Below are 14,527 nucleotides of genomic sequence, written 5' to 3' on the forward strand. Positions count from 1 at the left end.
GGGGCTACCCATTGTTCAGTGTTTTCACACTTCTTACTCTGACCTAACTGAATCAACAAAGACCACCCTTTGAATTTCAATCACTTCCCAAACCAGGTGCTTTCCCTGATCTTTTAAAGATTCAATTTCCAAAACTGAAATAAAACATTTGAGTCATGAAAGTATACATTTATAAAGAAGAGTGTGAACTACACACAGGGGGTGGTGGGGGTGGTGGGGGGACTTGGCCAAACAACCTCAATGTCAGTTTCCTGACCCCAGAAGGAAAATGGGGCTCATGATAGTGGCATTAGATGAGCTGAATCAGGGCAGAGGAGGACAGTGTTAGACATGGAAGTTGGCAGTCTTTGTCACGAAGAGGGGTTGAAAATACATCTTGGTTTAAATCAGATGTTCAAGTTGCTAACCACCTTGTTCACACAGAAGTAGTGGCCACAGAGGGGAAAGCCCCTTGTGGTGGGGAGATTGGCCTTTCCAAAGTAAATTGCAGCCCATCCCAGATTGGCTCTCAGATAAGTAGCCTGGCAAACAGACATTGGAAGGATCAAAAGAGATGATGGAGAGGTAGAACTGGCTGTCATTTGCTTACACGTGCAAGCTGTGGATGTCATTTCCGTGGGTTAACAGGTAGATTGGAGGAGGCAGGGGATGAAGTTCATGTCAAAGCTCTTACAGAAAGTTGTAACATCAGTTTGATCAACCCATTCAGTGATGACCAATGAAGACTAATCTGCCTTGCAACTGGTAAAGTTTCATCACCTACCATTGTGGTATATCTTGTGTTTGAGATGCTGAACAGAAGGCATTTGAGACCTGTAGGAAACAACAACTTCAAAGCAAACCATATTGTAAAAAGTTTCTGATACAGCTTCTAAAATAAAGTTTGAAAATGTTCTGCAATAACATAAAATACTTAGAAGAAATAGCAAAGTTAAATTTGTATAGATCCTCATCATGACGCCAATTAGAAACTCCAAAATGAGAGTGGTGTTCAGACATTGCACCCCAAGCCTGTGACTTTTTTCTCTCTTCTTGAGGCCTTCTGCCTCACTATCTCTCATATAAAGACGGAAAATGCTGGAAAAATTCAGCAGACCTGGCACTATCTGTGGGAAAAGACAGAGTTAACGTTTCGAGTCCGTATGACTCTTCAGACCTTATGATTATGCTTGGCAAAGTACTGCAGGAATTTACCATTGCCTTCTGCAATATGACTGACGAGGAAAGTCTCCTACCCCTGCTGCTTGCCATCAGGTGTCTTGGAAGGATTTACAGGCTGATAATCTACCTGTTTGGCTACATTATGAATGAATGTTCTGTGGCCATCATGTCCTGAAGTGGAACTTGAACCCGGAGCTTCTGGTCTAGAGGTAGGGACGCTGTCACTGCTCTACAAAACCCCCTAGTAGTCTTATCAGTGGTTTATAAAATGCCCGCGTATATGTTAATTCTGTTTTCCTTGACAATTGTTGATTTAATTCAGTCAATTTTATTTCCCGTTGCTGTACCTGATTCACTGAAAGATGTATTTTATACATTGGTCATGTTTTAGGCATCAGTTATACATTGCTACAATCTTTTCTAGTCAATTTACAAATGTTAAGTCATTCTTCATCTCTGTACACTCTACTGCATGTTTCACGTGTATTTTTGTATACTTCATAATCTATTTGCACAAATGTACTTTTTTGAAAATGCCATTGGATAAAGTACCATTGTTTATTATGCAACATGTTGAGTAAATTTTGGAATCCCAGTTTGAACAGTGACCCTTCCAGGTTATTTGTGTAGTCTGAGCAGATGTCAAAAGCTAGTAAACTGCCCTAGCCCAAAGAGCCTGATCAAATTTTCAAGAATGTGTCATACAGTAGAATGAATACAATGAAATGAATTCCGTTTTCTCCAATAGAGTCATTTTGTGGGCATAACTCCAATTTACTTATCCGCTCAAATTCTACCCATCTTTTATTCAAAAAGTTATGAATGTCATTTCTCATTGCTTTTTAACCAGAATTTGGTAATCATCTGATAATAGTAGTCAACTTCATGGTGACCCAGTGACCTCAGATACTTACATTTCAACATGTTAAATATTTGTTTGGTAAAAAATGATTGTTCCAACCTTTTTATACCTTGGTGTTTCTTATATTAAAAAAAAACAGATGGAGATCATTAGTGGTTTTAAGAGCAACTAGGAAAAAAATTAATAGGCTTGTTAAAATAGTACAGTACAACTGAACCTTTAAATGTTTGGCAGTCTACCAAATTCAAGTAGGTAAGGAACCAGTCAGAATTGTCATCTTCATAATTATATGAAGTATTCTTCTTGCCTTCCTTCTTCCAGAAGCATTCCATATGTGGAGAATTGATCATCTTTCTGTTCTCAAGGCTACTCTTTGTGCTCCTGTGATAATTATGCTGATTCTGGATGCCTATAAGCCATTCTACTTATCGGAGAAATTTGCGCCCTATAAAAGTCGTATTTGCCAAGTAACTCTGAAACGCGCAGTGCCTGTGACAGTTACATGTACATGTGTATATGTTTAATACTTGTTCTATAGTGGTGCATACTGAAATCTTTAATTGAAAAATAATAATTCTTAAATAATGTAGAGAGTTTGATCTAAAGATTTGGTTCATGTAAATGAATTTTGATAACTCACCGCAATTTCTTTTGGCATTTGTATGAAGGCTATTTTTGAGCTTGTGACTGCTGCTCTTAAAAATTCAGAGACTCGTAGTTATATAGCTGAATGAAATTCAGTTTTTGTGTACACAAAAGGATGCAGACTCATAAAGCCGTTTCAGTAGTTCTGTTGAAAATATTTTGATTTTAACCTGCTTACCTTACATTTTGTAAACTTTTAAGTGCACACTGACAAATCCTGTTTATCCTTCTTTGTTTGCATGCAGCAAGAAGTTATGGGAGAAGACGAGGTAAACATTTGGCTTTTAGTGCTGGCTTGTATCTAAATAAATCAATGTGATTTGATGACTGATCAGTAGTTACTTGTTTTTGTCGATTAATGATTGAATCATGGATTGGTTACTGATTTCTCATTAGATCTGCATGTGTAGAAAATAACTGCATGATCATAAAGCTGGACTTGATGCTTCAAAAAAGTAGTTAATACTTGTGGATTATGAAATGCTAACTTTATGCAGTTCTCCAAAAATGTTGGAATTCTGCATATTATACTAAAGGTTACACGATCACCTGAACATGGTGAAAACAGCATTCCAATCTATCCAGTTGTCCAGTTGAATTTGCAAACCTTTTGGTTAAGTAAAGCAATTGAATTTTTCTACATGGGATATTCTTTCCAGTGTTTCTTTTTAAAATTCAATTTCTTTGAAGGCCCCTTTTGGCTATACTGCTATAGCTCCTGCTCTAGAAAATATGGGACAGCTTAGGCCACAGTCATCTGCATGGCTACTGTCAACAAGAGTTGTTGTTCAGAGCAAGACTGTGCCCTGTTTCTCATGCCTCCAAGATTGAATGTCATACAAATGGAGTTGCTGATCTGGTTGAAAACTAGTGAAGATCTTAGAATTTGAAACAGCAGCTAAAACTATCTCGTAACAGGGGGAGGCGGTAGCATAGTGGTAACGTCACTGGACTAGTAATCTCGAGGTCCAAGTTTATAGTCTGGGGACACGGGTTCAAACTCCACCATGGAAGCTGGTGGAACTTAAATTCAATGAATAAATCTAGAATTAAAAGCTAACCTCAGTAATAGTGACCATGAAACCATCGTTGATTGTTGTAAAAATTCCATTTAGAGAAGGAAATCTGCTGGTATTAACTGGTCTGGCCTCCATGTGACCTAGTAATCTGCCACATAGTCAAACAGCTGAAGCAGCATGTAATAGACAGAGCTAAGCTAAGCGATCCCACAATCAACGGATCAGATCTAAACTCTGCAGCCCTGCCACATTTAGTCACGAATGATGGTGGACAATTAAGAAAAGCTAACCGGAGGAGGGGGTTCCACAAATACCCTCATCCTCAATAATGGGAGAGCCCAGCTCATCAGTGCAAAAGACAAGACTTCAGTCAGAAGTGCTGAGTGGATGATCCATCTCGGCCTCCACCTGAGGTCATGAGCATCATAGATACTAGACGTCAGCAATTGAATTCACTCCACATGATATCAAGAAACTGCAGAAGGCACTGGATTCTGCAAAGGCTACGGGTCCTGACAATATTCTGGCAATAGTACTGAAGACTCGTGTTCCAGAACTAGCTGCACTCCTAGCCAAGCTGTTCCAGTACAGCTATAACACTGGCGTCTACCTCGCAATGTGGAAAATTGCCCAGGTTTGTCCTGTCCACAAAATCGGGACAAATCTAACCCAGCCAATTATCACCCCATCAGTCTACATGTGCATTATTTTGAGTTGGTTATTAGCAGAGGTAAGTGTTTTTAGCTTCTCTCAAAGTGAATAAGCCACTTCAAAAGGAGTGTAAAAGCAAAATACTGTGGATGCTGGAAATCTGGAATCAAAACAGAAAATGCTGGAAAAACTCAGCAGGTCTGGCAGCATCTGTGGAGAGAGAAAGAGTTAATGAATGTTTCGAGCCTGCATGACTCTTCTTCAGATCCTCAAAAGGAGTGTAACATGTTTTTAATGGAAAATAATGATAGAAGCAGGGCAGGTATAGTTTTGGATGTATTTTCATTGTTTAGAACTCCCTTTGCTTTCCTGCTTTAGCCAGTGTAATGATTAATGCAGGCTTTCTGTCCAGTTTTACTTATCTCCACGGTTTTACTGTCAAGTCCAGATTTTGTTTTTTTTTTATTCATTCATGTGACGTGGGTTTGTTGCCCATCCCTAATTGCCCTTGAGAAGGTGGTGGTGAGCCACTGCCTTGAATCTGGTGCAGTTATACCCACTGCTGTTTTAGGGGAGGGAGTTCCAGGATTTTGACCAAGCCACAGTGAACTCACTACAATATAGTTCCAAGTCAGGATGGTGAGTGACTTGGATGGGGAACTTGCAGGTGGTGGTGTTCTCATGGATCTGCTGCTCTTGTCCTTCTAAGTGGCAATGGTCGCAGGTTTGGAAGGTGATGTCGAAGGAGGCTTGGTGAGTTGCTGCAATGCACTTGTACATGGTTCACACTGCTGCCACTATGCGTTAGTAGAGGAAGTGGATGTTTAAGGTGGTGCATGGTGTGGTATAACTTTGCAGAATTTAGTACAGTTGTGTGACCTTAAATTTACAAGGCTATGAAAACTGAGCAAGATTCTGTATAAAGCATTCTCAATACTCATAAATTGATATTTACTTTGCAAACACAAGTTAAATGAAGCAGAATTAAACACAGAAAATGCTGGAAATACTCAGCAGAACAGACGACGTCTGTGGAGAGAGAAAGAGTTAGCATTTCCGGTTGAAAGTGTTGAACTCGGAGTTAAACTTTTAAAGCTTTCCTGATTCAACATTGAGTTCAAAAATTTCAGTTCATAAACCACTGCTCCTCTTTTGTTTCCTTCCTTGTTTTATTACCATCCTCCCCTTTTACGTTTAACCTCTCATGCCCTCCATCCTATCATAGACCTTCCCTTTTGTCCTGTCCTCCCCTTGCCCTTTTCTCAGTCTCGCAGTATAAAAAAATCTGTGTCATGTGAGCACACCTCATCAAGCAAGGTGTAACACGGTCGGAAACTGACCACATAAACTGTGCTGGTGAGAAGTGACAAAAGCGGAAGGAGAGAGAGCTGAACCCTGGCTCAGGAACCCACCTATCCTTCCTTGGGGCAACCCTTGTCTTCTCTATCCAAAGACCTGTGGCTCCAGGATTGACCTGCCGAGTTACCTGAGGGGAGGCAAATCATGAAGCCTGACACACGTCATCCTTGTTTCGAGGGACTGACGACAACACCGACTTGTTTAAAATCTGTTATATCTGTAACTTTTTCCAACTCTGATGAAAGATCATTGATCTAAAATATAACTCAGCTTAAACATTTGGATACAATATTCTGCAGTTTCATTCATGCAGTAAAGTGAATGATCTATTACCTGCTGGTGATGTTACATGTATATGCTACAGGTTAAATGTGTATATGTATGTCAGATGATGAGAATATGTGGTGGAGATGTACAGTAAATTTCAGATTCTGGTGTGCCATTGTGATGACTACAGGCATGTATGGATTTGTCCCCTCTTCTCCTTTTGCTTCTGTGTTTAGTCATTCCATCATCTCTTTTGAAAATATTTTATGCTCAGACTTTTATAGCTGTGAAAGAGGTTTAATTATAGTTCTCCTCTGATGTTCTTTTATCACTGATGTGATAAGTCCTGTAAATAGTACAAATTACATTCCAGGGAAATAGGGCAGTGATTTAACCAACTTGTAGTTTAAACTCAGCTGGTGCCACTTCATTATTAGAAAAGCAGCACTTTGTCTCTAGGTTTGACAGCATTGTGACTTGAGCCAACATGTTGTAAACATGAGGCCATCTTTCATATATGCCTTCTTACTTTCAGGCAACTAGATGCCAATGGTATTATGCTATTAATTTCATTACTAATCATCCCATGTGTCTACAATAATGAACTCTTAGCTGTGATCTGAAACAGATGAATGAACTATACTGGCACCTATTTAACATAAGCAGACTATTTGGATTTATTTGCCTGTTACTGAGTTTGTTATCTTAAAGAACGGCTCTTTATAGTGTTTGCAGAATATTTGGAGCTTTCTTTTGTATAGATGTAAAATGTTCAGATAGCCATGGATTACTTTGGTGACGATGAAAACTGCAATCTCCATCCCAAATATTTGACCAAAAGTAAATTTGGTCCATGATAGTACAATATGCTTCAGGTCCTGTGCCTTTTAAGGTGTTGTTAATCAATGACTAGTTTATATAACAACCCAATGAAAAGTAGATTTATAATGTTGCAAATATAAATTGAATTGGCCTGTGTCTCGTGGTGTACACAGTGGGAGAAACATAGATCTTTATGTTGAATCATTTGTGTTGAAATGTCCATTATTAAATGCAAAATGGCCATGCGCATCTTATTCTCTGGCCTATCAAACAAATGGCACCCAGCAATTTTTATATATGAGATTACATATTGTTTTCAAATCTCTGCAAAGGTTTCAAACGCAGGGTTGAAATTAAAAGGTTTAATAAGTAGTCACTTGGGAGTACAGAACTTGAATATTGCTTAAAAAAAAAGAGACATGCTGTCAAAGCTTTTTGTCTTGCACTCACCAGGATAGATTCGCAAGAATACCAAATTTCAAAGGGAACAACAATTTATACTGCATGAGAAGAGGGTGCTGATTTGTTGGCAAGTGAGCTCTGATTGGTAGAGGCATTGTCATGGAGAATGCACCAGGGAACAGTTGACTGCCAATCTTCTGTTTAAATTCAAACCAGGCAGGACAACTCTAGTCAAGGCACTGCCATGGGGAGTGAGCCAGAGAATGGCTACCCCCCCCCCAAACTTTTGTTTAGTTGACAAAGGCGGAATGCATGGATATGTTTTTGCTATTTGCAAAGGATAGGGCCCTATTGAATATACATAGCTTCTAGTACGCGTAAGTGAGCTACACTGTAAGCCCGACTGGTATCTTAACTTGGTTGTCAGTGCAATTCTTAGCAGAATCAGGATTGTTTAGCAAATGTTGTCCAGTCACAGAATCACATTTGAATTTTGGACACTAAGTTCTGAGTTTTGCAAGCATGGGCTGGTTGGGTACGGTCAGTACTTTGCCTGTTGCAAGCAGCCAAAGGGACATGCAGATTTATATGATCCCCCAGTCATTGGGACTTGGCTTCACACTGGCATTGAAATTCGTACATCACATTACTCATTTGTGTGCTAGGCAGAGCGTTTTTATGACTTGACAGCAGCATCCTGTTGTGGAGAATATCCACGTGTGTTGCTTTGCATATTAGCAGCCTGAAACTGTTAACTTCACTTGTTGCTCAAATTTTTGAGACACCTTACCCTTCCAGGTAATCCGAGGTAAACTGGACCAAAAGTGATGGCCTTAGGCCCATTCATGAATTTGCGCAATATACAAAGCCCAATGATCTGATCAGGATAGCCGTTATTCCGCAGGATGGCTTTGATGCATCATATTTTGGCATCAAACTTGCATGGTGAGCAAATGGCTTGGGCCCTATTTGCAAGGTTGCCAATGAGGCCAATGTTATAGTGTGTGGAACTGTAGGAATCCCAACGCGTATATTGACCGATGAAAGTGGGCTTGCAGTAGACAGTAATAGAAAACCCATTCGCAAATTTCTCAACTAGCACGTTGAGGAAAGGGAGCTCATTTGACTGTTCCATTTCAAAGGTGAATTTGAGTGCAGGATGGAGCCCATTTATGGTGTGTAAGGAAATTCCTACATGCAGCTGCAGTTTCAAATATAGCAAATGTATTATCTACATATCGGAAATATAAAGGGGTAGGAGGTTAGGAGTCATTCCACAAAAGATGTTTCTCTTGGAAACCAACAAAGATGTTGGCAAAAGGTGGGCCTAGTGGGGAATCCATGGCAACATCATCTACTTGGGCATATATGGTGTTAAAATGGAACTCAAACGTGCAAATTGTTGAGTTCATAAGTTCAGTGAATACAGATTCAGACAATGGCAGCACGTCTAGATCGTCATGATGTAGTGACATGGTGCAAATGTCTATGACTCCCTTGAGCAATGCATTAGTGAATAGGTTAGCAATGTCGAACGAGCACATGGACACAGCATTTATATTGATATACAAGTCCTGTACGGTCTTGGCAAAGGTGAAGGAATCCTTCACCGTGTATGTGGAAAGCTTGCTCAGAACTGGTTGTAGTGCCTCGCTGAACCATTTGGCCAATTCATGTTGTGCAGAACCAGACAGGGCGTAAAGGGACTTCACTTTTGTGTGTCTTGGACAGCCCATACATACGTGGATGCAGTGAGCCATGGGGACGAATCCTATCATATATACCACCAGGCAGCTCTTTACTCTTATACAAGTCCAACAAGTGTTTTTGTAACTTCTTTCGAACAGGGCTGAGCGTTCATGCTTAGCGGCAGGTCCACTGGATATGAGTTTGGACCCGTCATTAAGAACGGTGTGCATTTTATTGATATAGTCATACTTGTTAAGGATAGCCACTCCTACTCCAGTCCCTTTGTCAGGCTTACAGATAAGTATGCCTGGGTTGACCTTGAGCTTCACAACAATACCAGACATTCGCATAATATGCGTGCACTAGATCAACTAGGCGTGTTTTCAAGGACTTTGCATCTTATTGAATGATGGTTTGTGGCGCGATAGCTGGGAATAGAGGAATTCAAACTCAGTAAATACCTCTTCCTGTTTCATGTGGGTTGAAGGCACAACAAAACTGAAGCCATGCACGAGAACAAACTCCTCGCTACGCGTTTGGCAGCATCATTAATCGCATTGCCAAACCGCTTCTGCTTAAGTGAGTTTATAGTGCGGGCATGTTTCAAACAGGTATTGTTTATGGTAGGGTCAACTATTGAGGCGGCACAAACAGATCAAATCAAAAAATGAAAGAAATTACATAAACAAAATAAACTACCAAGCATGCTGTAGGGCACGGTGTAATTTAGTCACCCTACTACCAGTCTTTTCAATCTCATCCTTCAGAGGCCACTTGCCAACAAATCATCACCCTTTTCTCATGCAGTATAAATTATTGTTCCCTTTGAGATTTGGTATTCTTGCGAATCTGTCCTGATAAGTGCATGTTTCTTTTTTTTTCAGCAATACTGAGGTTTAATAAAGTTGGATATTGTAAACCATATGCACATATTTCATTCCTGATAATAATCCTCCATCATTGAAGCTTGTAGCAAAGTTTTAGCATCAGTTTTCCATACACCTATCTGTGAAGTGCCTAGGGATGATTTTTGTAACCTCTAGTGATATATAAATACAACAATTTGTTGTAAACCCATTGCCATCTTTTGTTCTGCTAATCAAACTTTAAATTTGACTTAATTTTGCATTTATAAAAAGTTTCATACAAATACATTATGCTAATTGAATAATTTCAAGGCCTTAATTCTTGTGTGATGCAGCTGAGCCCTTCTTGAAATTTTGATTTATGATCACTTTTGCAGGCCGCTCCTCATTGTTCCCCATAGAAGATGGTTTTCTTGATGATGGACATGGTGATCAGACTGTCCCTGGGGTTCTGAATTCTGTTAATTGCTGCTCATCTCACCAGAATGGGGAACGAATTGAACGATACTCACGTAAAGTATTTGTTGGTGGCCTTCCCCCAGATATCGATGAAGGTAATGTCAGTTGTGAAATAGCTCAGAGTTGTTTTTCCTTCCTATACAGTATTTATTTGTCAAGATTGTATGCATTATTAAGCATTTCTTTTATAGATGAAATTACTGCCAGCTTTCGTCGTTTTGGACCTTTGGTTGTTGACTGGCCTCATAAGGCTGAAAGCAAATCCTACTTTCCACCAAAAGGTAAGGCAATTCATCTAATAATGTGCCTCTCTGGTATATTCTGTTCGTAGCCAACTAGACACAGTTTGAATTTGTTCTATCTGTGCATTAAAATTATTAAGCCTTCAGTATGTAGATGCACAGCTGACTAACTTGTCTGAAATTTTGTCATGAGTGTTTTCTGAATTCTCAATCAATATAATATTTGCAAAATAAACTACCAGCATTTTGCAAATAATTCACAAGGCATTTGTTTTTGGGGGAGAGGTAGAGGGATTCATTTTTAGGACTGGGACAAGGTTTATACAACTGTAACACACATTTAATTTACAGACTCCATGCTTTGCTTTAGATGAAAATGATAATGGAATTAGGTCATAGATCAGCCATGATCTTACTGAATGGTGAAGCAGACTCGAGGGGCTAAATGGCCTACTCCTATTCCTAAGTTCATAGCTAAGACTGTCTGATTGTGCTTTGTGCTATTTAATTGTAAAATAGCATAGTTTTGATACCTGTGCAAAAGACACCGCGGCATACGAGTTGAGATCTTAGCGTTGCTGTGTTGGTGAGTTGGCAAGTGGAAAAGAAGGAAAACTTGGTATAAATTTACCCTGGACCACTTTGTGCATGTTTTAACAGCTAATGTTGATCATATTGGACTTGTTCTGGAACAAGTATACATCCATGCCATCTTATCTGGGAAAGGTATGTAGAATTAGAATACATGGACAGATGTGACTTGCCACTAAGGATTTCAATTTGAAGTCAACCTTAAGAAAGCTTGCAGGTCTAAAGAAATTTATGGAATACCTTTAAGTTCATATACCATGGTAGTCAGACAGCACATACTCACCAATAACCTGCTCATCGGTGCTCATTTTGTTATCCGCCAGGACCACTCGGCTCTAAGACCTCGTTACGGCCTTTGCCAAATATGGATAAAAGAGCTGAATTCCAGATTTGAGATGAAGCAGCATTTTTCAAATTGTAGCATCAAGGAGCCCAAGTAAAATTGAAGTCAATGGCAGCTTGAGTGGGGAGAGGACTCTCCACTGGCTGGAGTCGTACCAAGCACAAAGGAGGGTTGTTGTGAGGCCAGTCATCTTAGCCCCAAAATCATAGAAATTTAGAAACATAGAAGATTTATGACACACGAGGAGGGCATTTGGCCCATCATATATAAACTGGCTGAAAAAGAACCATCCAGCTCTTGGTCTGTAACCCTGTAGGTTATGGCTCTTCAAGTACATGTCCAAGTATTTTTAAATACAATGAGAGTTTCTCCCCCAGAGAGGTCAAGGACAAAATCTATTTGGCTAGAGCTAAGGAACAAAACAGGTGCAATTACATGGCTCTGTGTAATCCATAGACTGCCAACTAGTGGGAGAGATGTAGAGGAACAAATTTGCAAGGAAATTGCAGACAGGTGCAAGAATTATAAAGTAGTTATAATGGAGAACTTTAATTATCCAAATATAGACTGGGTTAGTAATTTTGTAAAGGATAGAGGGGGGGTAAAAATTCCTGAAGTACATTCAGGAGAATTTTCTACAGCAGTGTACTTCTAGCCCAACAAGAAAAGAGTCATTGCTTTACCTGTTTCTTTGGACTGAGATGGGCCTAGTGGATCAAGTGTCAGTAGGAGAAGAATTATGGGACAGTAATCATTGTATCATAAGAATTAGGTTGACAGCGGAAAAGGAGTAATCTAGAGTAAGAATAATTAACTGGGGGGAAGAAATAACTTCAATGAGTTAAGAACAGACATGGCCCAGATAAATTGAAATTCAAGATTAGCAGACAAAGCTATAACAGAACAATGGGCTGTCTGTAAAGATTGAGGTCAAGTACAGTCAAGATATATTCCCATGAATGGGAAAGATGGGGAAAATAAATCCTAGGTGATGAAAGAGATAGAAATTAAGATGAAGCAGAAAAGTGCGCTGATGACAGATGTCGAGTTAAGTAAAAAGCAGTTGAGAACCAGACTAAATAAAGAGGGGAATTGAATAAGTAAATAAGAGAAGCAAAGAGAGAGTATGAAAAAAGACTGGCAGCACCTTTAAAAGGGAATCAAAAAGTCTTCCATAGGCATAAGAGGAAGAGTGGGGCCAATCATGGACCTAAAAGGGGATTTATGCATGGAGGCAGGGGGCATGACTGAAGTATTAAATGAATACTTTGCATCTGTCTTTACTAAGGATGAAAATGCCACCTGGGCCATGGTGAAAGAGGAGGTAATTCAGACACTAAAAGGGTTTAAAATTAATAAACGAGGTATTGGGTAGGCTATCTGTACTTATTTTTTGTATTCATTAATGGGATGGGGACATCGCTGGCTAGGCCAGCATTAATTGCCCATTCCTAGTTGCCCTTGAGAAGGTGGTGGTGAGCTGCCTTTTTGAACTGCTGCAGTCCATGTGGTGTAGATACACCCACAGTGCTGTTTGGAAGGGAGTTCCAGGATTTTGACCCAGCGAAGTGGAGGAACAGAGTGAGTGACTTGGAGGGGAACGTCCAGGGGTGGTGTTCCCATCTATCTGCTGCCCTCATCCATCTGGATGGTAGTGGTCATGGGTTTGGAAGGTGCTGTCTAAGGAGCCTCGATGAATTCTCCTTGAAGAGAAGGTTGAGAGGAGATTTGATAGAGGTATTCAAAATCTGAGCGGTCTGGGCAGAATAGATGAGGTGAAATTGTTCCTATTGGTGGAAGGATCGAGAACCAAGATTTAAGGTAATTGGCAAAAGGAAAAATTGGGTCGTGAAAAACTGCAGCGAGTGATTAGGATCTTGAATGCACTGCCTGCGAGTTTGGTGAAGACAAGGTCAATATAGGCTTTCAAAAGAGAATGGTATCACTATCTGAAAAGGAAACATTTGCAGGTGAGTGTCTACTTCATAGAGCCAGGTTAGACACGGAGGGCCGAATGGCTGCCTTCTATGCTGAAACTGTTCTATGATTCTAACTCATCTACCAATTACTTTGACTATGTCTCTGAATTATTGCCAGGGAAAATAGGTCCTTCCAATCGACACTATCCAGGACCCACATAATTTTACTAAAGGCCCTAGTTGCAATCATATTTAGCTGCTTTTTCAATGCCCTTCCCTCCATCATAAATTTAGAAGTGGGAGTTTTTACTGATGATTATGAAGTGTACAGCTCTGTTTGGAACTCCTCAGATAATGAAGCATTTCATACCCAAGCAACTCATACCCACATGCAAACAAGACATGGACAGCATTCACACTTGGGCTAATAAGTGACAAGTAACATTCACACAAGTGCAAGACAATGACCATCTCCAACAGAGAGAGCCTAAACAACTCCCCTTGACATTCAACAGCATTACCATCAAGTCTCCCTCCACAAATATCCTCTGGGTGACCGTTGACCAGAAACTTAATTTGGACCAAAGTTCTGTGGCGAGCGACTCTTCTCCTGACTCCCAAGTCTTTCCAACACCTACAAAGCACAGGTCAAGACTGTGGTGCCATACTCTACCCTTGCCTGCAACTACAACACTCAGAAAGCTCAACACACCATCCAGAACAGTGCAGCCCATTTGATGGGCACCCGTCCACCACCCTAAAGATACACTATCTCCATAACCTTCACAAAACAGTTGCAGAGTGTACCATCAACAAGATGCACCCCAGCAACTCTCAAAGGCTTCTTTGACAGCGCCTCCCAAACCCAAGACCTCTACTTCTAAAAGGGACAAGAGCGTCACACCACCCTGACTTGGAAATATATCATCACTCTTTTCATTGTCCCTGGGTCAAAATCCTGTAAGTCCCGACCTAACATGGGATTGCCGTCATACAGATTGCTGTGATTCAAGACAGCAGATCACCACCACCTTCTGGAGTGTTATTGGGAATTAAGAATATGGCCTTGGCAGTGAAGCCCACATCCTGTGGGTGAATGAATAAAAGAATAGTGAAAACAAATATTTTTACATTAATATTGCTGTTATGGATGGTGCAAGCACTTTTACTTAATATTAGCCCTAAACTATGAAAGTAAATCAAGAAGTAGTGTCTCCAGTTTTCAAATTT

General features: G+C 40.1%; 1 protein-coding gene across 2 annotated transcripts in view; it reads left to right on the top strand.

Annotated features, from left to right (window-relative positions):
- cpeb2 (cytoplasmic polyadenylation element binding protein 2) overlaps window positions 1–14,527 on the top strand; it is a 133,557-nt gene that overhangs the window by 88,558 nt on the left and 30,472 nt on the right. Inside the window, exons 5-7 of one of the 2 annotated variants that reach the window (XM_078544984.1) lie at window positions 2,914–2,937; window positions 10,121–10,297; window positions 10,394–10,483. In XM_078544984.1, the coding sequence (XP_078401110.1) occupies window positions 2,914–2,937; window positions 10,121–10,297; window positions 10,394–10,483 (291 nt within the window). The remainder of the gene's footprint in view (window positions 1–2,913; window positions 2,938–10,120; window positions 10,298–10,393; window positions 10,484–14,527) is intronic. The other variant, XM_078544992.1, reaches the window with a different exon arrangement.

Source organism: Cetorhinus maximus, chromosome 1 (genome assembly GCF_964194155.1).
Source record: "Cetorhinus maximus chromosome 1, sCetMax3.hap1.1, whole genome shotgun sequence".
In the NCBI taxonomy this organism is placed as follows: domain Eukaryota; kingdom Metazoa; phylum Chordata; class Chondrichthyes; order Lamniformes; family Cetorhinidae; genus Cetorhinus; species Cetorhinus maximus.